Source organism: Scardinius erythrophthalmus, assembly GCF_964197995.2.
Source record: "Scardinius erythrophthalmus genome assembly, chromosome: 8".
Lineage (NCBI taxonomy): Eukaryota > Metazoa > Chordata > Actinopteri > Cypriniformes > Leuciscidae > Scardinius > Scardinius erythrophthalmus.
This window is the reverse complement of record NC_138228.1, coordinates 43,884,173-43,911,640: the sequence shown is the minus strand read 5'-3', so window position 1 is coordinate 43,911,640 and position 27,468 is coordinate 43,884,173. Positions and strand designations below refer to the sequence as shown.

Below are 27,468 nucleotides of genomic sequence, written 5' to 3'. Positions count from 1 at the left end.
GTCTGAGCTGGTTTCCTGGATAGAGGACAGTGATTCATTGCAATTATGTAACATGAAGTCTTCCTTGTACTGCCAGTATACCGAGAGAGAAAAAAAAAAAAAAAAAAAAAAAAAATATACCGAGGGGTGTGACAGGGTGTCTCAGGAAAATATGTTGTTTACACAGTTGAACTAATGTATAATTAGGGAAAAGAAAATGGTACTATGTAACATAAGATATTCCTTAATTATATGACTAACCAAAATTAAGGTGATACCACGAGTGATGTCACTCATTACTTTCTTAAAAACTGTCATTTTAAATGCAGCATCAGGCAATAATAACTGGTAGTTGACTTCAAGCAATGACAGCAGCGTCGTCCCAAAGTATGATGTGTTATTCTCAATCTAAAAGTAAACAACTTTAAACAACATTTTTTGTCATTTGTCTTATTATTATCAATTTGCCATTTTAAGCCCGTATTAATAGAATATGCATGTAATATAAAATTTGTGACGCACAACAAGTGAACTGCAAAAAAAGCTGAAAAAAAAAATCATCTCACACTTTCTGATGAATTACTTTCTTTCCATTTGTAATGAGTAGATATGCTTTTTTAAATCATTTTGATACAGACTGACAATAAATCATTCAGACAAAGAAAAAACAATTCAAATGAATGGTTCACTCATAAATCAGACACACTCAGGCTTCTGAGCATGTACAGCAGTTTTGGAATTGCCTTGGTCAGCTTGGTTTGCCTGAGGAAAACAAGACATGACAGGCATCCATTTTGACAGCAAACAAGTACAGTGTGTTTGTTCTCCACCTCATCACAACACACAAACACAAACACACACACAGGACTCTTGGAAGAAAAGTGTCAGTGCCATAGTTCGTTCTCACTGACTCCTCACTAAGGAATGTTCTTAAGGGCATATTCGGGAATGATAGAATACAAACTGGACAAAGCGGCCCAACACGTCTACGCACTCAGTATCACACCCCATCAAACGGAAAAACCTACGGATTATAACTGACAAAGAGCTGTCTGCAATGCATTGTAATGGCAGTTCCGCAATTCTAGCATGGATAGTTTTATTGGTGTCTGAATGATGCATCTTGCTTAAAAAAAACATGGTGCAAAACAGTGAAAAAATTATATTTTTGTTGCATTGCGTTAGTTTTTTGACATCAAAAGCAACACAAATTTTTTTTTCAAAATAACAAGCTATATTCAGTCTACTGAATCCACATATATGGAAGGTTGTTCCCGCCATAGAATAAAACAAATATAGTATATAAAAGGTAATTGCGGCAATTCTGACTTTTCTCCGAATTCCGAGTTTACATTATGAGTTTCGCAATTCTGTTTTTTTGTTTCTGCTATGGAATAAAAATAAAACAAAAAAGGTATTTGTGACTATCTTACAAATCTGACTACAATTCTGACGTTTCTCAGAATTGTGAAACTTAAACTCGCAATTCAGTTTTTTTCCCCTCAGAATTTCAAGCTAATATCTCGCAATTCTAGGTCTATGATTATAGCCTATCTTTCAATTTTTTTCTCAGAATTGTGCGGGGGAAAAAAGTTTAAAGTTAATATTTAAAGTGGGGTCAGATTATGAGTGCAGAAGTTACATTTTGGTCTGTTTCTCACAAAAAGCTATTGTGTGGCTTCAGAAGAGACTATGGTTAACATGAGGTTGAGAAAATGTCAGAACTGTCCAATGGACATAAACAACTGGATAGTTTTTAGAAACAGAACGCGCTGTCCAGAACAGCATTCAAACTCGACTTGATCAAGTTCAATCAACAACTTGAGTCACTATCTACAAGACAGCACAGGTACTGAGGTAGGCTACATCTGTAAGATAAGATGTCTGCTAAAGATCTGTTAATCTGGAAAGCATCTGCTGTGTAAAAACATCTGATAAACGTCTTAGAAAAGGCAGTTTTGTTCTAAATCTTAAACATCTTAAAGACATCTTCAAAATGTCTATGACATCTAACAGGAAACGTCAGAGACGTAGGCTATTGCAGACGAGCAAACAATTTGCCTACATCTTGCAGATGTCAATGCAGACATCAAATAGGCATCTCCAAGATGCATTTGTACTATAGGGGAAAGCTGCAATATAAACCTCTCACGGCGTTTTTCATGAGCCAGTGTAAACTGATTCAACTGATATGACTTTTCCAAACTGACATGATGACTAGTTCAGTGAACATCCGTTGAAATTTGTACCGGGCACACCCGGACTTTGATACACCCAAAATACAAACCGTAATTTTCCAGTTAAAACAGTTGTTTGATGAAAACACAGTGTAGTTTATAATTGAAGTCTTAGGCACGTATAGAGGTATAATAATAACCATGCGCGTAATTTGCACGGGGGTTACGGGGGTTATGACCCCCCCAAAAATCTGATCCAGCTAATATAACCCCCCCCCCCCCCATATTAAAATAAATATGAAATATTCCGAATGAATACTTTTGTTCGTTTTCTTTATTTCATTTGCCAGCAAGAAAGATAGTATCATATTTTAAATAATCTGTAATGTACTTCCCGCCCACCGCACCGCCGACTACTTGGTATTACCCAACCCGCTTTCTCTACCAAGTTTGTTCACTATATTGCGCAGTCGCTGGGATGAATGGTTGGAGAAAGCTGACGGTGCATGCTAACGGATGGAAAGATGAAAAAGGACACTGAAAGGCAGCCAGACAACGATTTTTCATTGTTGGTCGACACCATTTTTTACAGTCTATGGTCGACACCAGCCAAAAAGAGGAAAAATCCTGACCAAACGGAGGTGCGTTTCTCAAAGTGTGAGGCGCGGGCGCGTGCGCGGCCCACTGCTGGGGGGGAATAGAGACATGACAAATGGGGCGCGACAAACAGGTTTTGTGCCCATCTTTTTAATTCCTTTATTTATTGACCATACACTCAAAACAAAACAAAGACACATTTAAATGTAAGCCTTGCTGAACCTTTTTACACGTAAGTTTAAAAGTAGTAGCTAGGCTATCACTTTATGGTTCCCATGGAGACGCGTCATTCATTGCGCGTCATTCATTGCCGCAGCCACAATAGCGCTGAATGAATGACTGATGATCTGCTTTTATTTCTTTTTATTCAAAATTTCACAAATTTGTTAGCTATAGCAGGATATATCTGATATTCCGATTGTCAAATATGTGCAAGTGGATGTGTTTTGTTGTTTAAACACCTTTATAACGATCGCGTTAGTTGTATGCGCAACGTATTTTAGGTAAGTTATCTTAAAATACCTAAAAACAAAAATACGTAAATTATTAGGAATTTACCACCTCCGGCTCAATTTGAGATTATTATCATTATTTTTATTTTTTTATAATTTTTTTGTTCTTTTTGCAGTTTGCAAAGTGACAAAATGAATCAAAGCACAACTAGTCCACACTTTCCCAGTTTCTGAATTTGATGTTATCAGAGGCTAAATGCAAACACAATTTTTTTTTATCTACTTTTGAGTCTTATTTCATGCAAAGTGATAATATAATTGCACTTTCATTTTCTCTCTTTGAAAGTTTTTAATGCTGTTATTTGATGTTAAGTTTTTAAAATGTGATGTTAATAAAATACATTTTAACAGATAAACTTAAAGATTTTGTTAGTGGATGGTGAGTTTTGGTGATGCCCACCAATATGTGAAATCTGTTCAGAATAAAGGTGCAAGCTGCACTCCAGTGTGCCACCCTATATTGTAATATTGAGAGTTGAATTGTGCATAATACATTTGCTGCATGTAGGTGCCAATACAGTGATGCAATTGATTAATCTTTAAGTTTTTTTTTTTTTTTTTTTTTTTTTTTATAAGATATTGAACACACAAAAAATCAATTAATTGGAAGCTGCCACTGCTGGCTAGTGCTTAAACAGTGTCATTATGGCATAAATAGTCAAGTGAACAACTGCATTTACGTTAAGTAGCCTAAATCAGTAAAAGTATCACAATGTATTTCTAAAACAGGAACGGCAAATTACCTTTTACACAAGAAAATTATTCAATAAATAAATTAATAAATATGCAGCGAGTTTAACCCCCCCAATGGTAGACCCAAAGCTACGCCCTTGATAATAACAGACTAGACTAGAGAAGATACAGGTACAGCCGCTCTTTCGACAAAACGCAAGCCGATATTTTGATTTTGAACCGAGAAACGGGATGTTTAGTTTTTGATTCAGGATGTTCTGCAACTTATATTTACTTTATTAAATGAGTTTGCAGGACTAACAGTAAGCTGGCGAAAAAAACAAAAACAGAATTGGCTATAACCGTGACAGTTGTATTTCTTACACTTGTTTTATAAAGTCGCCATGGTTTCACTACATAGCGCTTTAATATACCTCATAACATTAAAGTATGAAGCATGTGCTTCATAAGTGAAAGAATGTGCTTACGTCCCAGGCCAGCACGCCAAACTCCTTCCTCCGCCCGGTTTCCTCCTTAAGCCGTTTCCTTCAAGTTTTATTCCCCTCTTTTACCCACTTGCTGAAAAAGCAGTGTTCAGTCTCGGTCTGAAGAGCTGAAAGTTTAGTAGTGTCCCGTGAAGTGAAGATAAACACGCCTGAGTGAAACATGCAGCACGAGACGCGCGCGCACAGCTGACTGCAGTGACGCAAACGCTGTAACGCTCGCTCCTCCTGTTCATGTAGGAAAAATGACCGCGTTTCCAGGCCACCGTTCAGTCCTCATTAACTCAAACTCTCAAGTCAGCCCTCCTGATGTTAAAAAGACTTGCAATAATACACACTACTACAAGAACTGTCACTGTAGGTAGGATAAATGTCTTTTATTTAGAAGCTACAAGTAAAATATGTTCAAAGATGTTAGCATTTTACACTTGTGGATACATTTTAAAGAAGCATATTGCTTGACACCCTTTTTAATGAGTACAGCTTGTGCTTTTACTTCTGCTTTAAGATTATAGACAATGCATGGAGTCTTTAGCAGCCCCTGCATGATGATGTAAAGTGTAGGCCTAGTTGTTCAGCAGTCACTTAACAAACCCAGGATTGTCCCTCAGATTCCCGCCTTTACATATTTCCTGCCTCTGGTCATGTGGAGCAAGTAAGGAACAATGAAAAAAATCCTCATTCTTCCTGTGCTCTTCCTGTCAGTGAGTATGTCTCAGTCTGTGTCTGACTTGGACAAGGGATTTCCAGGAGCATTTAGAGCTGTTTTACTAGTTCACTTTTTTTTTTTTCTTTCACATAGCCTATCCAGATTTTATCAGTTTAAATTCACAGCACCCTCCCAAGACAAAATCTTAACGGGTTGGCCCTCTCTCCTGGGACCAAAAAGTAAGCTACACTGCAAGAGTAGTTAGCTGGTCCCGTCACAGGGCTCAGGCAATCTTGCTTGCTTCAGTATAAAAATAGACCAGCTAGCCTATTACATACAATCAACCTAATTCCTGCCCATTCGCCTTCTAACCTCTTACAAAGAAATGAGGGCTGTGTGAGACGCAAATGAAGGATTCTCAACAAATACAAATTAAAAGTATGCAGTAACTTTCCATTTATAGATTCTTTTGGTGTCCATTCACCTCACCATGAACTGACCTGGAAACACTAAAAAATCATTCATAATTGATTAGTACTCATAGTAGCCTACATATCAAAGCACACGGAAATCTCAGCGGGGTATTTTCACCATGTGACTTTCACAAGTCTTTTGAGAGAGAGACCATAACAAATTTGTTCAGCTTTCTGAAAATTTAAGAAAGCATGAAAATCTCACCTGCCAATGTAGCATAACATTACTTTGTAACATGTATATATAATATCACTAGACAGAAATGAATGGGATAATGTTAATGGGATAGTCTAATAAAAAGTGACAATTCCGCCATTATTTACTAACCCAAACAGTGTTGGTGACCATTGACTTCTATTGTATGTAAAAACAAAACAAAAAGGAAAAAATAAAAAACAAACACTGATTTCCATTTCTCAAAATATTTTAATGTTTTAATATATCCAAATATTTTAAACTAGCCTGCTTTAATGTTCCACAGAAGAAGAAAAAAGTCAAACACGTTTGGAACGACATGAGGCTGAGTAAATGATGCCAGGAATTTCTTTTTTGGTGAATTATACATTCAACATATATATTTTGACTAGAAATAACTGTACAAGGTCATTGTGTAAATGTGTGTACAAGAGCTTGAGGAATCCACTAAGGCAATAACAGACAGGATGTTGGAATAAATGCAGAGCAGCAGGCAGTCTTGGAGTTAGAGCAGCATGTACTGTGGAAAATAGTCAAGATTACTTTCCATTACACAGGGAGTTCAGCTGACCCTAATGGCCCTTCAGTCCTAAACATCTATCATAGTCATTAAAGGGAAGTAAAAGGTAATGTGTGTCATTTTCCCATGTTGAAATACTGTTACAGGTGAGCAAACAGGTTCATTCCACTGACAAATGTGAACACTGTGGAGATTTCAAAACATTACTGCCTCAACCAATGGTGGGGCTTTGAGGCGGGGCTATTCGTTTATCTGTCCGATGGCTGTTAGGAGGAGAGTTTAAGTAATGTTGGTGGGTGTGGCAAGCAGTGCGGGGCCGAGAGCCGTGGGAACTTGCATTGTCGTCATTCGCGACTGGTGTGGTGCTCAATAGCACTCGCGCCAACGGCTTTGCTCTGTTCCCACGGCTCTAGGCCCCGCTCTGCTTGCCACAGGGGGTTATTCCAAAAAGCAGGTTATGTCACATACCCGGGTACATTTACAGATAAGTAAACATATAACCTCAACTCTTGGTTCCAAAAACTGAGTTAACTTTCATGGTTAGTTTACTTCAGAGGTATTCAATACATGCATGCCTAATTGATGAGGCTTCAGTTGTCATGACAGATTTCACACAATATTATATAATATAGTCATACTTTTTTTTTAATTATATCATAAAGCAATGTTTATATGAACTTTATTCTCCATTTTATTTTATTACTCTAATTTTACTGTTTATTCTCATATCACGCATTGTGGATTTGCATTCAACAGGTTTTCTATATAATGTAATTCTATAATATAAAAATATAAAAAAATAAATATACATATAAAAAATACATATGGGACAAATTTGAAAGCAAAATGACTAAACTTTTACAGCCATCATACAGCCATATTATCTTTGCAAGCACTGTTTTTTGTTCAATCAGTCTTTCTTTTTTAATTCATAAATTAAGCATCAATTAAACAAAATAATTATTGCTTACAGTAACAAAAACACTGATTAAAGATTAGAACATGATCATAAAACATTATTGCAGAAGCGCTCACCCCTGCAGACTGATTTAGGTGTTGGTAGTGTTGCATAATTCACAGTCCGAGGACGTGAACAGCTACGAATAGACGTCACATGCCTACGGTAATTACAACATGGCGTGAACGTATAAAGCATGCTTCTTCTTAGCATCCATTTCCTTGGTGACTTTGATACATTTATTTGTGATTTCCTTGGTGAACATACTTTGATTTGACTGAACTTACTCCTGGACAAGGTTTTAAAACCGATAACCGAATGAGAAAGGTTCTGGGTTTATATGACAGTTAGTTTACCCTTCTTTCTGGAATACTCCCCAGAAGCTCACTTCACCTTCATAGAATAATATAATACAGTAGTGTGGTTCGGCCATGTTTCGGCTTCAATATGTTTCAAATACCTCAAAACCTTTGTCTTATGATGAGGTTACTAGAAGAACCATTAACAGTCCTTAGAGTTATAGCAGGAACTTATAGGTTCCTCAGGGAAGTCTTGAAAACATGTTTGGCATTACCTTGTTGAAAAGCATGTGTAGGAATTTCACCAACACACTAATACAGAAAGCATGAGAAGGGTCGTATGCACTGGGCTTTTCTTCAGGCTTTCTACCCTATCTCTACTCTCCTCTGTCCTTACCCTCTTCTTTTTTCTCACTTGTCTTCCTCCACTTCCGCCCCCTCTGCATGACCGACCTCCACGGAGAGGATCTCCTCTCCCTCGATGCGGGGAGTCATGCGGATGATCATGGTGCTGTCAGTGGTCTCTGATACCATGTCATCATCATCTGGCACGCGAGGCCGGGGAACGGGCGAACGTCGGTGCATGGGGGAGGGAGGGGGCACTGGACCAGTGGAGCCAGAAGTGGACGGCTGAGAGAGAAAGAGAGGATAGACAAAAGAAGTAAGGGGCATGACGGGTCAAATATCAACAAACTGGTCTGTACCAATAATTTATTTTTGTAATGGCAGTAGATTAAAATTATTCAAAATGGCTTTTTAGCCGGGGGTGGAGGTTTATGGGAAATATGGGAAAGATGACTAAGGACGTTTCCGGCTTCTATATTGTACACAAGCTTGATTTATTGTGTTCCAAAATTGTTGCTTTCTCTGTGCTGCTGCAAGGGGGCGCTATAGCGTCCAGATTACATTCATACTACACACATTCATACTATATAGAGTGTACTTTCTTAGCGATCATTAATTACTTATTCAAAATTAGTACCCAATCAAGAGAGTATGCGATTTCGGACACAGCCCTGGATTTTGGCATCCTGTCCCAGACTAGAGTTGTCCATGGAAATGTGCCGTTTTATAGCACGTTCAAAACAACACAAAAACAGTGCAAAAAAGCACGATTTCCAGAGCGATTATGTGATTATTTTTACACAACAGATTGGGCTGCAATCTACATTTATGAAGAACTTAAATTGGATGAGAGCAGAGCACTTTTATTATCAATTATAAAGACCCACCGTTTTTGGTTTCAAGGTTACATACTACATAACTAATCATGTTAAATTAAGTAATACTGTTTGTATGCACTAAATAACAGTGCCTGAACAAGCGTGCGGGATTGTTTTGCACACAATTTTAAATGTTCTTGAGAGTTCGGCCGTCACAACATACAGTACTAGTAATTAAACATAAAAATTACATGTACAAATTACATGTAGGAATTTTCCAACACACACAACTATACCACGTGGGTGAAAGATATGAATAATACCAAAAAAAAAAATCAACTAAACAACATGTGCAACAGTTAAATGACAAGAAAGCACATACTTTGTGTTAAAAATGTCCCTAAAGTCAAAGGGAATAGCCTCGTGGGAAGCACACCGACATGTTGCGCGATTGCGCTAAGGGCCACTTCGCTTCCTGGCAGTTATCTCATCTCAATAAATGCAAAAGTAAATCTATAAAAAGCCCTAAAATGCAAAATAATAAACCTAATTAAGAAGAGAAAAAATATCAATTTCCAAAAGCACAAACATAAAATATTTAAAAAGTTGATTACTGTATACGGTATATTCAGTTTGTGAAAATGGAAATATAATTTTTTTCCCGAAAATGTGAAAAAGGTTTTTGTAAAGATGCTTCAGGTTTGATATAAATGGTCTCCAGACACTTGAGAACCAATGACGTTTGATGTCGTTGATGTATCACAATGCATCTAAGGCCCTGGTTACACCTGGTATTAAGAAGTGTTTTGGTCGATCGGATCACAAGTGGACGATGCTAAATACAGGTGTAAATGGGGTCCAAAACATTTTGAGCTTGTCCACGTTCAACCACTTCCAGAGCTAGTGGAAAACGCATTCGACCAGATTGCTTTCGTTGTGTAGATACTCATGTGATCAAGCGATAGCCAGACAGGATTTAAACTTTGTTGGCTGGAGACCCAAGTTTGGTTTGAAGATGAAAAACATACCAAGCACAATGTTCTCTCACCATTCCTGATTTCTAACACACACTCTTGTGGCAATCAGAGCATAAACGAAAGCTGCTGCTTTTCGTATGTTTTTTTCGTATTCTCTGGGCGTGCTCATATGTAAATTGCACAAGCTTATTTCTGAAAAAAACCCTCATATATTTACCCGCATAAACCCTCCCCATTGTGGACACCCAGGTGTAAACGGGAATGTGTCTCCCTCATCTACTTGTGATCCGATCGACCAAAACGCATCTTAATACCAGGTGTAAACAGGGCCTAAAGGCACCATATCTGATTTTAGGAGGACAATATTTTTAGTTATTAGCGATCTGTTTTTCAACCAGAGCTGTTGTCTGGCTTCAGAGTATGTTTCTGGCCTAAAGCATCTAAACAGTGGGTGTAAATACCTCTAGAGTTGCTCCCTTATATGACTCCTTCAGCTTGGAAAACGTTTGTCCTTTGGCAACCTCCAGGGCAGCCTTGAAGAGTTTGGGTGTCTCTGGCCGCTCGCCGATGACCTCACCCTTCACTTTAACCTTCTCCTCTTCAGGCTTCTTGTCTTTGGTCAACATTTTCCTATGGAAGGAGACAAACTCATTAGGATGGCCAGACGTTGAGTTGTAAACTAGCATGTGCATCGCTGAGACTGTAACAGGAAGTGGAGCTGCATAGGGTTTGACGATCTCAAGCCCTTACATAACATCATTCAACACACACGCACAGTAAATTGGTCCCACGGGTGAACAGATCATGTGACTCAACGGATCATGCTTTTTCATTATCTCAACCTCCAAACTAACAAAATCAAACACTAATTCCTCCTTCCATTAAAGAGAAATGAGGGTAGGAGAGAGAAAGAGATGCAGTATGAGGAGAAAAACAGACGATATCTAGCAAACATGGCACTAGGAGATCTGTGAGTGTGATAGAGGGGTAAATGGCTCAGACCACTGCGCTGGGTGAAGTGTGTGTGTGTGTGTGTAAGGATTGCTGGGGCTCTTGGTTGAGGTTTTGAACTCTGATCCCCTCACTTGGCCTTCTTTCGCAGTAGCTTCTGGGACTCGGGATAGTGTATTAAGATGTCTGCCAGGTCCTTCTTATCCAAGATGAAGAGGTTAGCAAAGCCATGGGCCTTTACGTTAGCTGTTCGTCGGTTTCCACCACTACCCGCCAGCAAACTGATGGAGTGGACACACACACAAAAAACAGTCTGTTTGGCTTTTCACACATAACACATTGTTACACTGCGTGGCTCCACTATTGATTAAGAATCACAAGCTCTTGATTTGTTTGCATTTGGATTTCGATTTGATTCAACATCTATTCATTCTCATCTAATCTAAAGCTGTAAACTGTACAGGGAACACTGTCAGTTGGTACATTACTATAATATAAAAGGTTAAAGGGTTTATTCACCCAAAAATGAAAATTCTGTCAATAATTTCTCCCCCTATGTTGTTCAAAACTCTGTTCCTCCATTGACAGCTACGCAACTGACACTTTGACACTTCAAAAAGAGATTGTAAAACTAATCCATATGAATTGAGCGGTTTAGTCCAAATTTTCTGAAGAGACTCGATTACTTTATATGACGAACAGATTTAATTTAGGCTTTTATTCACATTTAAAAATTGATCAGCGAACATAAACAGAAGCTCAACTGAACCTGCTTGCCATGCGGTTCTTGCAGAAGCTCAAAGGTGATGCGTAACATGAGAATGAACCTCATTGGTTCTTGCTGAAGCTCAAAGGTGATGCGTAACGTGAGAATGAACCTCATTGGTTCTTGCTGAAGCTCAAAGGTGATGCGTAACACGAGAATGAACCTCATTGGTTCTTGCTGAAGCTCAAAGGTGATGCGTGACACGAGAATGAACCTCATTGGTGAGGAACAGCGAACATGCTTGAACTTTCGTTTACCACAACTGATGTATGAGTTGATGAATGTTTATATGTGAATAAAAGCCTAAATTCAACCTGTTCAATATATAAAGCAATCAAGTCTCTTTAGGCAATTTGGACTAAACCGCTCAATTCATATGGATTAGTTTTACAATCTCTTTATGAACTTTTTGAAGCATCAAAGCGGTAGTTGCGTAGCTGTCAACGGAGGGACAGAAAGCTCTCAGATTTCATCAAAAATATCTTAATTTGTGTTCTGAAGATAAATGAAAGTCTTACGGGTTTGGAACGACATGAGGATGAGTAATTAACAACATTGTTGGGAGAACTATCCCTTTAAAGTTAACAACAGAGTTCAACAGAGATTCAACAAAATAACAAAATTCCACATTTTCACAGATTTAGTTGAATTTGTTGAAAAAACAAATTCAATTGCGATTAATCTTTAGATAGATATAATAATCCAACACAGTTGTAAACATTTAAATTACGCATAAGGCAGTTTTTTGGGTGAACTACCTTTAACATGGATGAGCAAATTGCATTGTACGACACAATATTCTTTCCCGTGAGGTCACATATGATTTTAATCAGTTGGCAAAAATATAAACTGACCTGATCAATGCAATTTAAGTTATGCCCAAACTGTCTCACAAGAGGTGTAAATGGTCTCCAATAATGATCATCACTCACCTAATTTCCCCGAATACAGAGCCAGCTCTCAGAGTCACAAACACTATATTCCCATCAGGCCCTCCAACCACCTGCACTTCTCCAGCTTTGATGATGTACATCTCTCGACCGATCTCACCCTGACCACCAGAGCCGAGCGGGACAAGAGTCAGTTCAAAACGCTAACAGATAAAAGGCTCTTTCATGGTGGCTGTTTGATGTGACCTTTAATAAGACAACCTTCAAATATACTGGCAAATATACTGAGATTATTCAGGTTTTAAAATGGTTTTGCAAGCCAGTAGCAAAGCACATATACAGTACAGTAAAATAATAATAATAATAATAAGTGCCGTATTTCTTACTTTTTTACAAACATAATCTCCAGGAAGGTACACCACAGATTTCAGCCTGTTGAGCATGTCAAAGATCATCTGTCTGTCACATCCCTGGAATGAACAGGAGACGAAGACTTTAATATTAACAACATCTTTCACAACCCGTTCAGTGACAAACAAAATGAGAACTGATTGGATGGTGAGAAGTGATCTCTATATAACAGATGTTTGGAGAGGAGGAGTTTCAGAGGTGGAGCAAGTTATTACATTTGATAAAGAATTACAAAAAAAAAAAAAAAAAATGTAATGGTAAAATGTGTACAAGGACAGACCTGGAGTGTCCCAGCTAACAGGGTACGTTCTCAGAACTTTGGCAAGGTTCTCTCAAAGTTATGAACAAACGCTCTTCTAGTAACGTTAATAGAACATTCGTTCAGTTTAATAATGTTCTCAAAATATTTGCTCAAATATAAATATATTCTTTTTTTCTTTCTTTTTTTTCTTTTTCTGAATTGCTTTAGTTGGATGTTCGTCTAACATTTATAGAAATGTTTTTCAGAATGTTCAGAGAGCATTCAAAAGTAACATTCCTATAATATTTGCAAAATTATGAAACTGAATATTCCCTTAATGCCCGCATAATGAAGGAAAACGTTTTTGAAACATTTAAAAATCTGGCCATTTTGAACGTTCAGAGAACATTTAGAAATAACATTTTCATAACTTCATTAATCATGTTTTATCAATGTAGAACATATATTGTTAGCTTGTGGGTATTAAGAAAGTAAATAATAGAGGTGAAACCACTGATCTATACATTTATATAGATCAGTGGGCTTAACAATATGTAGATATGGATTGTTTCAGCAATCAAATGACTAACGATATGATGAATTTATGCAATGCATTAAAAATCAATATATATATAGTTTTTTCATTATTTATTTTTCTATATTATTTTATATAATTTAAAAAACTATAGTGTATTTTTTGTTGTGGATGTCCCAATTTGGATACAGTATTCAATAAAATGTTTTTTTGGATGCATTTGTGAGTTAATTCAAATGTAACCAGTTGTTTAAAATAGGCACATAATATTGTAATACTGATCGCAGGCCCCTGAATATAATCGAATCGTAATCATACCAAAGCATGTTTTGATAAAATATTGTATGGCTGGCTAAGAGAATCAATGTCGGATTGTGTGACAGAGATGAAACATCTGATTTACACCATTAGCAAATTGGGTGAATTTGATTTCAAGTTGAATGTAGGTCTATGGACCCAGCTTGAAAATCCAGCTAAAATCTGGTACATTTATATTTAGTCCATTTATGGTCATTAGCTGGACCAAGCTGGTGTACATGGTTAGTCAGCTGGACAACCAGTCGGTGTAGCTTGTTTCAACCTAGTAGTCATCTTGGTCAAGCTGGTTAGAGCTAGTAGACCACTATGGACCAGCAACAAACCAGCTTGACCACTTTAAACTGGAATGATCTGTTTTTCTAGCGGTACTAAATCAGACTTTGTCATTCTCTGTGTGTGTGTTCATGAAAGAAAGATTAGAGTGAATGAGGTAATAGATACTCACCTGAAAGAGCGCCACTTTACTGACAATGGTGTAGTTCACATCTGCTGCGATGTCAAGACGCATCTTATCTGGAAGCTGTATAAGTAACTCCTGTTCATCTGAAGACAAACGGATCATAAAACACAGCCAAAACATACTTGACACACGTAAAGGTCTAGTGCAATCGGGTTCTGCTTACCCAGCATGCCTTGCGACTTCCAGGTGTAGTCGTACCAGGTCTTCACTCGGTTCTGGACCACACGGGGGATCCTGTAGGAGGTCATGTATTTGACGGTGCTGTCCACACAGTGTCTGTAGTACGCCTCACCTGCAGTGGCGGCTCCAACTACATCTCTCATCTATGCGGACACACACAGCACAGAGGGAAAACATTACACTGCGTGGAGCTTCACGATTTGATCTTTTTTAAAATGGCATATACAAGTTTTCTGTTGATGATATGAAAAACAGCCATATTAATCTAGAAGTTGAATTTCTCAGAAACATGTCTAGGATGTATTTCAGCTTAAAAAAGGGCAAAAATAAGAATTTACAATTTGCATGAGTAATAGTTAGTCCAGTATTACTGGACGATCCTTTTTTTTCTTCTTAGATACAGTATATACACTCACCTAAAGGATTATTAGGAACACCATACTAATACTGTGTTTGACCCCCTTTCGCCTTCAGAACTGCCTTAATTCTACGTGGCATTGATTCAACAAGGTGCTGAAAGCATTCTTTAGAAATGTTGGCCCATATTGATAGTTGCAGTTGATGGAGATTTGTGGGATGCACATCCAGGGCACGAAGCTCCCGTTCCACCACATCCCAAAGATGCTCTATTGGGTTGAGATCTGGTGACTGTGGGGGCCATTTTAGTACAGTGAACTCATTGTCATGTTCAAGAAACCAATTTGAAATGATTCGAGCTTTGTGACATGGTGCATTATCCTGCTGAAGTAGCCATCAGAGGATGGGTACATGGTGGTCATAAAGGGATGGACATGGTCAGAAACAATGCTCAGGTAGGCCGTGGCATTTAAACGATGCCCAATTGGCACTAAGGGGCCTAAAGTGTGCCAAGAAAACATCCCCCACACCATTACACCACCACCACCAGCCTGCACAGTGGTAACAAGGCATGATGGATCCATGTTCTTATTCTGTTTATGCCAAATTCTGACTCTACCATCTGAATGTCTCAACAGAAATCTAGACTCATCAGACCAGGCAACATTTTTCCAGTCTTCAACTGTCCAATTTTGGTGAGCTTGTGGAAATTGTAGCCTCTTTTTCCTATTTGTAGTGGAGATGAGTGGTACCCGGTGGGGTCTTCTGCTTTTGTAGCCCATCCGGCCTCAAGGTTGTGCGTGTTGTGGCTTCACAAATGCTTTGCTGCATACCTCGGTTGTAACGAGTGGTTATTTCAGTCAAAGTTGCTCTTCTATCAGCTTGAATCAGTCGGCCCATTCTCCTCTGACCTCTAGCATCAACAAGGCATTTTCGCCCACAGGACTGCCGCATACTGGATGTTTTTCCCTTTTCACACCATTCTTTGTAAACCCTAGAAATGGTTGTGCGTGAAAATCCCAGTAACTGAGCAGATTGTGAAATACTCAGACCGGCCCGTCTGGCACCAACAACCTGTCACGGTTGGTAGATCCGCTGTCTCATTCTAGTCTGTGTGTGAGTGTGTGTCTCAGTTCATTCATTGTTTCATGTGGGCGTTGTCACTGATCTCCCTATCATCCTGATCAGCGACAGCTGATTGTAATTATCACAGCCTATTTAATGCCCTGTCTTTCGTCTCATGTTTGTCAGATCGTTGTTTGATGAATTCCCGTCTGCGTGCCTGTTCCTGTTTGTTCCCTCGTGTTTTGCCTGCACTGTACTGGACTGGATTATTCACCGCCGATCTCACCACGGATTCTTCACCGTCGATCTCACCACGGATTCTTCACCAGCACTCTCACAGAGGATCGCCTGTCTCAGCCCCTGTGTCACGCTCTCCTGTTTGCTGTGTTCCTGGCGATCTCCTGTTTGCTGTGTTCCTGACGATCGCGTCAAGAAGAATACGTTATCTGTCATCAACCTTGAGTGTTTATTACGCAATAAACATATTGTGCACTCGCACTTGTTTCCTATCAGTTTGTCGTTACACAACCATGCCACGCTCAAAATTGCTTAAATCACCTTTCTTTCCCATTCTGACATTCAGTTTGGAGTTCAGGAGATTGTCTTGACCAGGACCACACCCCTAAATGCATTGAAGCAACTGCCATGTGATTGGTTGATTAGATAATTGCATTAATGAAAAATTGAACAGGTGTTCCTAATAATCCTTTAGGTGAGTGTAGTTATTTTAGTATCACTGAGATGCTATTACAGTTTTTTTCTTCATATTTTAATTATTTTTGTGTTTTTGTCATTTTAATTCGTTTTTTTGTAATACTTATATAGGTTTTATTAACTTATATTTCAGTTTGAAATATTTTAGTACATCAATTTAAAGCTCCAGTATGCGACTTTGGTATTTGACCACAAGAGGGCGCAGTTTCAACAATAACAAAGGCGAAGCTTGATGACGCTATGAAGGAGGTGATGACGATGGGAGATGTCGTTTTTTTAATGCGTTTTCACCATCTAGCGATATATCTACATGGAATTAATGAATCATGATCACGGATGAGGTAATTTATTCGTTTTTGTATTACCTGTATGTCTGATCGTATTATTTTATTTCATCATAATTAATGAACTGCAAGGAACGTGAAATGTTATGCTATATTATCTGCAACATACAGCTATTTGTCAAATGATTTGTTTGGTTAATGTTGTGCAGTTTTACGTTTTTATGGTTAATGCCGTGTTGTGTAACGTGTTCAAACCAATATCTAAAAGTAAATTTGAACGAACATTTGCAAGTAATGACTAAATATATTTTTTTAACATCATATCCGATTGTATTTAATTGTACTGCCATAAGCTCGGTCACCACACGTGATAAAAAGCCTTACCAAAGTACAAAGAGCAATATAACTTTGTTTATAAGTGCTATTATTGACAGTTGCATGTCTTACCTGTCTATCAATACACTCGCGAGAGAGTCTCTGTCAAGTCCAAGATTGACGCGCAGCTCTCTCCATCTCGAAAACGCCTGCCGATATTTATCTGGGTTTTATTCCTCCGTTTGTCACACAGTCCGTGACTCCGCGTGTATCCGAATATGGACGCTTTCGTTTTGTTGGCACTTCCATACTCGCCAAAGAGTTCGTGATCCATAACAGCTATAACCGTACAGTCTATGGCAATAACGCTATAACCACCACTTCCGCATTTGACCATGCGATATTCCGGTGTGGTGGGTCATATTTTTTATTTTATTCTTTTTTTATTCTTTGTCAGACGTCTTTATTGTTTATTGTGATGAGAAAAAAAACCTCAATAAAGTTGTTGTAAAAAAAAAAAAAAAAATCCCGTGTGGTGGAATATCCTATCACATGGTCCACACCGGAAAAAAGGGATATTGCGTCCCTGAGGAGCGACATTTCTTTTCCGGGACGGCCAGTTATTTAAAATCGGAATTTCTCTGAAATAAAAAATCTTTGGAGACTTTTGAGATATTGTAAGTACACAACTGGAGGAAATATATCACACTGTGCAAGTTATTTTTGGAAATTTTATTACAAAATTCCTACATATTGGAGCTTTAACTAAATGAAAATGAGAACTGTCTGAAATTTGAATGGTTTATTTTATTTCAGTTAAAGTTCATTTTATTCAACAAACAAAAGTTTTTTTTGGGTTTTAGGTTTAGTTAACTATAATAACGCTGATTAGATAATACAATAATCTGCAAACGTAAATGAAGTATAAACTGCATCTAATGAGATTTTTTTTAAGAATTGTGAAAATAATGAAAATATTTTGACTTTATAGTCTTAAAATCAGTCTATATACTTTATGCAGAATAAAAACAGAATTTTTTGTTCTTTCTTTTTACTTTAGAGTGAAATATTGTCACGTATGCTCTTTTTTGTTTAGTTTCTTTCTATGTTCCTGTTTTCCGTAGTTCCTTGTTAATCTCCTTGATCCTTGATTGGTTAACACCTGTTCAGTTTCAGTCAATCACCCTCTGTGTATTTAAGCCCTGCGTTTCCAGCTATCTCCTGAGTTTTTTTGGTTGTGGATTTATAGATAAAAGACTTTCTCTACTCCTTCGTTGTGAGCATCATTACAGCCACTGTGACAAATATGACCTTGACATGTTTTTTGACAACAAGTGAGATTCAGCCAGAAGTTCTGTCATGTTCATGTCTCTTACCTGACCGATCATGATGGAGAAAGCAAAGACTCCCACGAAGTAGTTGACCAGTTGGAAGACGATTTCAAAGACAGTGGTGGGATCAGGCAAACCTCCGATGGTGATCAGAGTCTTCACAGCAAAGTAGTAGCAGCGAATATAACTGTAGGACACAAACACAGACTCATTATTTTACATTATCTACACTGTGCACAACACACCACTCAGTAAAGCATTGAGATAGATAAGGTCACCTGTTTCCTTTGCCATTATAGACCCATTTAGTAGAACCCAGTCCTTCATAGTCAGATCCCCAATAGAAAATACAGGCATTACAGTGCAGAGAGTACAGCAGGTACGCACTCGTACGGATCACCCTGGAATCACACAGCAGTGAGTAATAAAAACTTCATTGTTTGGGGGAACTGTTCCTTTAAAATGTATTCGCTTTGTGTTATGGTGACCTCTAGCTGTGGCCTCTGGTCTTACCTGTAAATGTACGCTTTGCTCATCACAGCCTCCAGACGATCATTAAACTCAAAGAATGCATTGTACTGCAAAATGGACACAGAATAAGTGTGAGTATAGGGATATTTGTGTGTGACAGTGGGAAGAGATTAGGGACGGCATGTTTTTTTTTTACCTTTAGAAGGCGAGGAAACCGCAGGAGTGATTTGACACCTGTGAAGACGTACAGGACATCCAGTGGAAAGAGACTGATCATATCCATCTGAAACATCCAGCATACACTGAAGGTTAGGATGCTTTAATAACACACTGAAGTCATTTGTTCAATGTCAATACATAGATTTAGTAGAAAATAAAGAGTATTACCTTAAATCGCTCTGTTTGCAAGTAGTTCTCTCTCATGTCTTTTTTGTCACACTTAGAAAGACAAAATATAAAACAGGCAAACATCAACAAAGTAAAAGAAACAGTGACCTATGAATGTCATTGCATTAGACAACAAAATATTAAACCTAGTGACGTTTATTTAAAAAACCCAGAGCAAGCACAATTTCAAGCAAAACAATTCACAAAAAGAAATTAGTTAGGTTGAAATCATTAAACTATGGAAGCATCCGCCACTGAATATAAAAAGAATGATATTCCTGCAATTGTGAGTTTATATCTCGCAATACTGACTATTTCCTCAGAATTTCGAGTTTATATCCCGCAATTCTGACTTTATTTCTCAGAATTGTGAGATATAACTCGCAATTGCATGTAATGTCTGAGAAAAAAAAAGAAAACTCACGATTCTGACTTTTATATCGTATAATTCTGACTTTATTTCTCAGAATTCGTCAGAGGTTCCCTCAAAATTTTCCTATGGGTTTTAATAATGTTTTTAATAAAGTAAAATAAGGTCGGTGGTATTTAGTGATTTAGGGCCTACAAACAGGATTTCTGTTTTGTCAGTATTCTGTTTTAAGAAGTTTTGACCCATCCACACTTTGAGATCTAGTAGACAGAAAGTGATGGAAGGGGAAGGGAAAGGATGATCTGACCCAGAGGAAGCATTTAGATTAGAAATAGAAGTGGACCAAGAACGGATCCTTGAGGTACACCACATATTTTTTTTTTTTTTCATTTTTAAGTAAAACTATTTTTTTTTTTTTTTTTAGAAAAATGTCAGCTCACAATTCTGACTTTTTTCTTGCAATTCTATTTTTATAACTTGAAATTGCAGTTTATATACAGCAATTTTTTTTCAGGATATTCACATGTGAGGTTTAAACTCGCAACTCTGAGAAACATTTTAAGAATTGTGAGATATATACTGTAAACTCACAATTGCGAGAAAAAAAAAAGGCAGAACTGTGAGATAAAAAGATTTTTTTTTTTATTCCGTGGTGGAAAAAAGCTTTCATATAAAACAATAGATATGCTGTTCAAAACTCTTGCTCACCACAATGTCCCCTCCTCTCACAAACTGCAGTCTGGGCTGAAAGACCACGATGTCAAGAATGTAAATGCCGTCACAGAGGTAGTCCATCAGCAGCCACCAGTGAACGTTCTCAGAGGTCTGATACGGGAAAGTGCAGCGCACAGGGATCAGCCAAACATTCCAGTTCCACGCAAATGTCACAAAGAACAGCCACACCACGTAGATCAAATCTGTGAAAGAATCAGTCAGCATAGTTGCATCTCCAGTATGTCATTTTAAAGAGGTCATTTCATACAGTAACTGTTTCTAACATTTTTTTTTATTAAGTCCACTTAATAATTAATAGCCCTTGAGGAAGAAAGTGTGCTTAATTTTTAATATTGAATGCGAAAACTGTAAAAACTGTACTTGCAGATAATATAGTATTATTGAAATAAAAGGCCACTTAAGTGTACAGTTTCCTGAATGTTTCTTAGCACACTTAGACTTTTAAAACTGCCAAATTAAAAGTTTTACTTATAAGTACATTTTAAACAATTATGTTTTAATCTTTAGTCATTTTTCACTTTAGTCACATTCAAGTACACTTATTCTTAAAGTACTGTATATTAGTTTACCATAAATGCTTTTCAGTACATTCGGCAGTAAACAATAACAATATTTTGAAGACAGTAGAAGTAATTATTATGTAAAAACTTACTTAAGCGGGTCAAAAAAAGTTCTCTTAAGCTCAACTAACTGTACTTAATATAAATTTAAAGTATAATACATTTTCATTTAATTGTAAATAACATACAATTACTGTAAGTGTCAAAAAACATATTCTTTTAAAGTATATTATTTCCATAATAAGTAATCTTTTTAAAAATATGATCTTTTTCATAGGTATAAGTAAAGGTAAAGTGTTTGGTTCTTTGTTTTTAATATATATTAAAAAAAATTTCTCATAATATGACATGTAAATAAGGTAGTTTATTTCTATATTAATTATTATAACAATGGCCCATTGTGATCCATAGAGCTTTCAGCTGGTTGTAGATCTCACCTGTGAAGGGATCAATGCTGGACGGGAAACGGTACTCCAGTATAACTCTCAGCCAATCAGGGATCTCGGGTATTTTCAACTGAGGAATTGGGAACTTGTATCCCATAAACTCATAGATTTGCACCTCCTCTTCAGCCTCCTCATCAGCCTCTTTCTTTTCCTCTGGAGGAGGGGGTGGAGGAGGAGGCGGGGCGTCGGCAGGCTTTTTGGTAGGAGCTAGGGTTCAAATATCAAAGGTGAAGGAAGTATTTATCTTTGACCTTACATTACTGAACTAATACAGTAAAATAAAGAGTTAATACAAGTCGACTCACATGCTGTAGGGCTTTCCTCATCAGAGTCGTCTGGATCAGTCAGTTTCTCTCTTACACGAACCGTTCGCCCCTTAAACAGCTTGACCAGCTCCTGCAGTCGCTCATTCACAACTATACTTGTTTGACTGGCCGCAGACATGGGCCGCTCAAGGCCTCTACAGGAAATGACAACATATTGGAGAAAGTCATGTCACATAGTCTAAGTCTAAGCAATGGTTTTGAGACCGAAACCCCCCCCACAAAAATCAAATATTTGGCTTTTTAAAGACTCACTCGTCCACAGTGAGTAGATCAGTCATGTTCGGATCGATTTGACTGCCTTCCTCTTCATCACCAGGAGCCGTCTTCTCCTCTGTCAGATTTGTTGCAGGGACAGTGAGGGTCATTGAGTCTGACTCTGGTGCGACAATGATTTCGGGAACAGTAATTTCTCCATCCTTCACTTCCTCTACCATCTCTGCTGGCTTCACATGGCTGCTTTCTGAGAGCACAAACAATGAAATTTTAGCGTTGAAATCTTTAAAAACATTATTTGTGCATGTGAAATGGACAATTAGAGATGAACAAACTATGACCAGATACTCCAGAAAGAAACACACAAAATGATTAAAATAATCACAGCATTGAATCACTGAGTGGAACATTCACATTCTTTAAAATAGTAAACTCAATACAGAACAAACTAAAATTTTACTTTTTAAATTTTTTGCAGTTGACAGTTTTTTCTATTTCTTTACATTTGCTCCTACGTTGAAAAATGTAAGAATGCATTAAAAAACTTTAGGGGCACAATGAAAATATATCAAATAATGTGTTTTTCCTTAATAAAGGGATACAAAGAGACATTTTAAAGCAAAATGACTTAATTTATTATTATACAAAATGTACTCTAAAAAAAAACAATTATATATATATATATATATATATATATATATATATATATATATATATATATATATATATATATATATATATATATATATATATACTATTTATAATATTTCATAATTATGTAAATATTTAGATGCCTGCTTTAAACTATATAGACAATATACAGTAATGGCCAAAAGTGATATCCACCTAGGAAAATTGACATTTTCACCCTTTATTAAAATATTATTACAAAAATGTATTAAAGATTTTGTAAGCATATTGAGGTTATTCTTGGAGTCAATTGTTTTATTTGTTATAATGCAATGAAACATGCCAAATGATATGGACCTAAGTTTTGGGCAGGCTGGCATCCAAAGAAATGATGAACACATGCAAAAACAAGAGAGAAGCAACAAAATATTAATAACTGATTTAGATTGTCATTGTAGTCAATGTATGCTTTTTCCTTTGAGCTTTTTGTTTTTGTATAAAATTGTTTTTGCATAGTAAAATAAAATTTGTAGCTGTAGTTTGGTAAGTATTTTTCTCATAATTTGATGGTTTAATCAAAGAATTTATAAATAATAATAAAATAATATATATATATATATATATATATATATATATATATATATATATATATATATATATATATATATATATATATATTTTTTTTTAATTTATTTGATTATTCCTGTGACCGGGCTTGCCAGACAGAGGTTACAAGAGTTTATGCTCAATTAATGTCAGATACAGTTTATTGTGTAAAATTACAAAAATACCAATAATAATAAAATAAGAAAAAACAACTTTAAGCATAGTGTGGGACTTATATCAGGACTCTTATTGTGAAGTATATATTCAAAAAGATGAGGGACCTTAAATTTCATAACACTGAAACTTTTAGTCTTTTTAAGGACTCTTGAGGACTTTTTTATTCGCACATGCACTCCGAAAAAAAACATTTTACAGCTTGGACACATCTATGCGAGTCACACTTGCGAGTGAAACGCCTGCACTGTCGAGACCTGATCTATAATATTTTGGTGCCTAGATATAGCTGGTCCCCCAGGGCCCCAACACAGGAGCAGTCAGGGTCTGAACACTGTCAATATAATCTAAGGGGGTTTTCACCCATTTTATTATCCACCAGGCAAAAACATACTGTACATGCAAGTAACGGCACACATCTCCTCAATTGGCTGCAAGATGTGAGGTAATATTCAACAGCAAACAATAACAGTGGTAACAATAACATTATAAAAAATCATTGGCACAGAACAGACAGCACAGCGCTATCTAGCACAGTCAGTTCACCTGAGAGATTGTTGAAGGTTTGGTGTCTTTCTGAAACTGTAGGGCACTTCAAAACCGTGTCTATGGGTGTCAAGTATGGGATGATCTGGATTTTAGGGCACTTTTGTATGGGATGACACTGAGACTCTTGGGTATTTTAAGGAGTAAGTCCACTAGCTACAGATTCTAACTCAAAGACTACATGCTGCTGCTGAGGCGTTCTACATGGGCTTGAGGGTGTTGAGGCGATGGAGAACGTTCTGGAAGCACTGGTTGGCTTGTTTTGGAAGCTGGGATATCTCCTGGTACAGCAGCAGGAGATCAGAGGGCATCTTGGGCAAGGGAACATTATTGTTTTTCAGCAGATGGAAGTTGCTCAGACATGTGGAAGCGTGCGGGATGCGAAGAAGCCAGCTCTTTATGCCAGAACAGCTAGCGGGCACTGCAGATAGGTAGACCAGTTCAATTACTGGATGTTCATATTATCTTTCATTGCTTATGTACAAACTGGATCTCAACAGATACAGTTCATTTGATTAGATCTGCAGTACTAAAGCTTCATGAAATCAACAGGACTTGCTTTATCTATATCATGTTTGCAGCTAGACCAATTTGTTGGGTTTATGCATGCTTGGATACAGTGTTGGGTAAGCTACACTTAAAACTAGTAGCTACTAACTACATCTTCAACAGTATAATTAGATTACTGTACTAATTATGCTCTCTAAAAACTATTGCTTTACTTATTACTTTCTAAATCCCATATTAACATTGACCAATTAAACAATACAAGAAATGAGATGAAACTGCCCTATTAATTCTTTCAAATAAATAATATGAAATTAAATAAAGTATTCTTGAACTGACCAAAGTATTTAAAGGGAGAAGGTTATATTTAAAAACATAAATTTTATCAATAGATGTTACATTTTGATGATAAATCCACTATTGTTTCATATAGAAATGTTCTATAGTCCAAACACTATTTAATGCAATTACATCATAAGTAACTGTAATTACATGACAGAAAAATTAAGAGTGATCACTTAACTCTTTCAAGGGAAAATTAATTAAATAACTGTAATTAATTCCTTGGAAATGCATTACAGACAACACTGTTTGTACTCTTACCTCCACATCCTTCTTCAGGAGGTTCCTCTTCCTGTAGCAACAGAAGATTAATAAAAGCAAACATGCATGAGACAGCAAAGAAAAATATGACCAAATCCACACGTCTAAATGTATATACAGCTGCCATTCAAAAGAATCACAATATAATGTGTATGTTTCTGAAAGGTTGCATTTAATTGATAAAAAAACAGTAAATATTTACAACTGTACAATTTTCATGATAAAACATTAATTTTAAACAGTAAATTACCATATTTTCCAGAAAATAATTTGCATAAGTTGCACTGGGTCAAAATGGCATTATTGAGAGAGAGGAAAAAATCCCAAATACATTGCATCTGTGTATAAGTCAAATTTATTATAATATTCAGCAGAAATGTAAATGCAGGTAAATAAAACAAAACTTCCACAAACATTATAAATTCTGCAAACATCACTCACTCCACAAAAAAACCTTTAAATTGAACGGTATTCAGAACAGGAATGAAAAATACTTGCCAATTATTGCATTATCTAAATTGCTATGGAATATAAATCACAAAGAAAAACAAGACTTATATTATGGAAAATATGGCAATGGCTGTTTTTGATCAATAAAATCTTAAACATCAATTCCTTTCAAAAACATAAAAATGTCTTCCCAAACTTCCGAATGGTAGTGTGCTAATGTTTTACGCGGAGTTACCTGGTCAGCATCAGGCGGTACAGATGCGGCGCGCTCAGGCTGAGTGGTCACAGCTGGAGAGACCGGATCTGCTTGTAGCGGCGGTGGACTTTGAGGTGCCTGATCTGAAACCTCAGACTCGTGCGGTGTGGGCTCCGCCGGACAGATGTCCACCAGGCTCCTGAAAAGGGTATGAGCAGGAGTCTAGCCATGACAACACAACCAGTCCATCACAAACATTCAGAGTCTGGTAAACCACCAATCACCATATAAAACTCAAAGCAGCTGACAAGAACGTTTGATTGGATTATGGAAATCAACCACTTTAACGGACAATCAGATTTGTAACAGAATGCTTTTAGGTCTAACTGCTGTGAAAGTGAATTAATGATGTTATTTCAGGACTTTCAAACTGATTAAGGTTAATGGAATAGCAAAATTACTATCAATGCTATTTTAGATGCAGCTATCCATATGTGACCCTGGACCACAAAACCAGTCTTATGGGTTTTTTTTTTTTAATTGAGTGTATTGATTGTATTTTAATTGATGTATGGTTTGTTAGGATAGGACAATATTTGGCCAAGATACAAGTATTTGAAAATCTGGAATCTGAGGGTGCAAAAAAATCGAAACATTGAGAAAATCGCCTTTAAAATTGTCCATTTCTGTTGGCGATTGTGCTGCATTCACTCACAAATTATATTTTTTTTATATATTTAAGGTAGGAAATTTACAAAATATCTTCATGGAACATGATCTTTACTTAATATGCTAATGATTTTTGGCATAAAAGAAAAATCGATCATTTTGACCCATACAATGTATGGCTATTGCCACAAATATACCCGTGCGACTTATGACTGGTTTTGTGATCCAGGGTCACATATGGACTACTGTAAATGTACGTTGAATTTCAACAACAACAACAAAAAAAGGAAGCTGATCAAGCTCAAACTCATTTCAATGTTGTTCCATGCTAGATTATGCTGGTCCAGTGTTAAGTGAGGTATATAAGCGTGTTTCCTTCAAGGAATAAAACATTTAAAAGGTAATTGGGACTTCATATCTCACAATTCTGACTTTTTTTCTTGCAATTCAGACTTAACAAACTCGCGATTCTGACTATTTTTCTCACATTTGCGAATTTACAGCCTATCTCACAAATCTGACTTTATTTCCCAGACAGCAACATAGTGTCGGCCCAGATCTGGGCCACATCTGGTACATGTGGATTCAACGCGCACCAGATGTGGGCCGGATCTGGGCCGACACTATGTTGCTGTCTGGGTTCTTGCAATTTTGAGTTTATAACTCACAAATCCGAAGTTTTTCCTTGCAATTGCGAGTTTATATCTCGCAATTCTTAGTTATAATGTTACAATGTTGCAACAATGTAAAAGTAGCCCAAAGTAGTCCAGCTGAGGGGGCGTGTCCCGGCGGGAATGTGACGTCAATGCACACACTCTTTAGCAAAACAAAACTCTACCAGCATGGTCTACTACACAACTACAGCATTAATGTACACAAATGGTCTGAAATGGTGTTGTAGAAGAACAGAAACATATAGGTAAAATCTGTTTACACAAACTAATGTAGGCCAGTCTAACATACCTTTTTATGTCGACACTGTTGGTTAAGTTGGTTGCAAAATGTTGATAAAAAGTGCACATTTCAGTTTTATTCAATGACTTTATGGCTTATGAATTCAGCACTGCAAAATGCAGCAGCAGCGGC

The 27,468-nt window shown here is 37.0% G+C and overlaps 2 protein-coding genes across 5 annotated transcripts in view; both read right to left on the bottom strand.

Annotated features, from left to right (window-relative positions):
• Window positions 1–4,726, bottom strand: part of kifc3 (kinesin family member C3) — a 46,522-nt gene extending 41,796 nt beyond the window's left edge. For 2 of the 4 annotated variants that reach the window (XM_081372821.1, XM_081372822.1), the window contains exon 1: window positions 4,352–4,726. In XM_081372821.1, the coding sequence (XP_081228947.1) occupies window positions 4,352–4,376 (25 nt within the window). In that variant the 5' untranslated portion in view covers window positions 4,377–4,726. The remainder of the gene's footprint in view (window positions 1–4,351) is intronic. The other 2 variants (XM_081372823.1, XM_081372819.1) reach the window with 1 other exon arrangement.
• Window positions 4,727–7,946: 3,220 nt separating this feature from the next.
• Window positions 7,947–27,468, bottom strand: part of cngb1a (cyclic nucleotide gated channel subunit beta 1a) — a gene marked incomplete at both ends in the record, with an annotated part of 35,226 nt that continues 15,704 nt past the window's right edge. Inside the window, 18 exons of the mRNA XM_081372699.1 lie at window positions 7,947–8,165; window positions 10,137–10,305; window positions 10,761–10,907; window positions 12,325–12,443; window positions 12,669–12,752; window positions 14,233–14,330; window positions 14,411–14,570; window positions 18,539–18,680; window positions 18,772–18,894; window positions 19,007–19,071; window positions 19,161–19,247; window positions 19,352–19,402; window positions 20,430–20,638; window positions 21,454–21,669; window positions 21,768–21,922; window positions 22,041–22,248; window positions 25,068–25,098; window positions 25,753–25,912. Of these exons, the coding sequence (XP_081228825.1) occupies window positions 7,947–8,165; window positions 10,137–10,305; window positions 10,761–10,907; window positions 12,325–12,443; window positions 12,669–12,752; window positions 14,233–14,330; window positions 14,411–14,570; window positions 18,539–18,680; window positions 18,772–18,894; window positions 19,007–19,071; window positions 19,161–19,247; window positions 19,352–19,402; window positions 20,430–20,638; window positions 21,454–21,669; window positions 21,768–21,922; window positions 22,041–22,248; window positions 25,068–25,098; window positions 25,753–25,912 (2,443 nt within the window). The remainder of the gene's footprint in view (window positions 8,166–10,136; window positions 10,306–10,760; window positions 10,908–12,324; window positions 12,444–12,668; window positions 12,753–14,232; window positions 14,331–14,410; window positions 14,571–18,538; window positions 18,681–18,771; window positions 18,895–19,006; window positions 19,072–19,160; window positions 19,248–19,351; window positions 19,403–20,429; window positions 20,639–21,453; window positions 21,670–21,767; window positions 21,923–22,040; window positions 22,249–25,067; window positions 25,099–25,752; window positions 25,913–27,468) is intronic.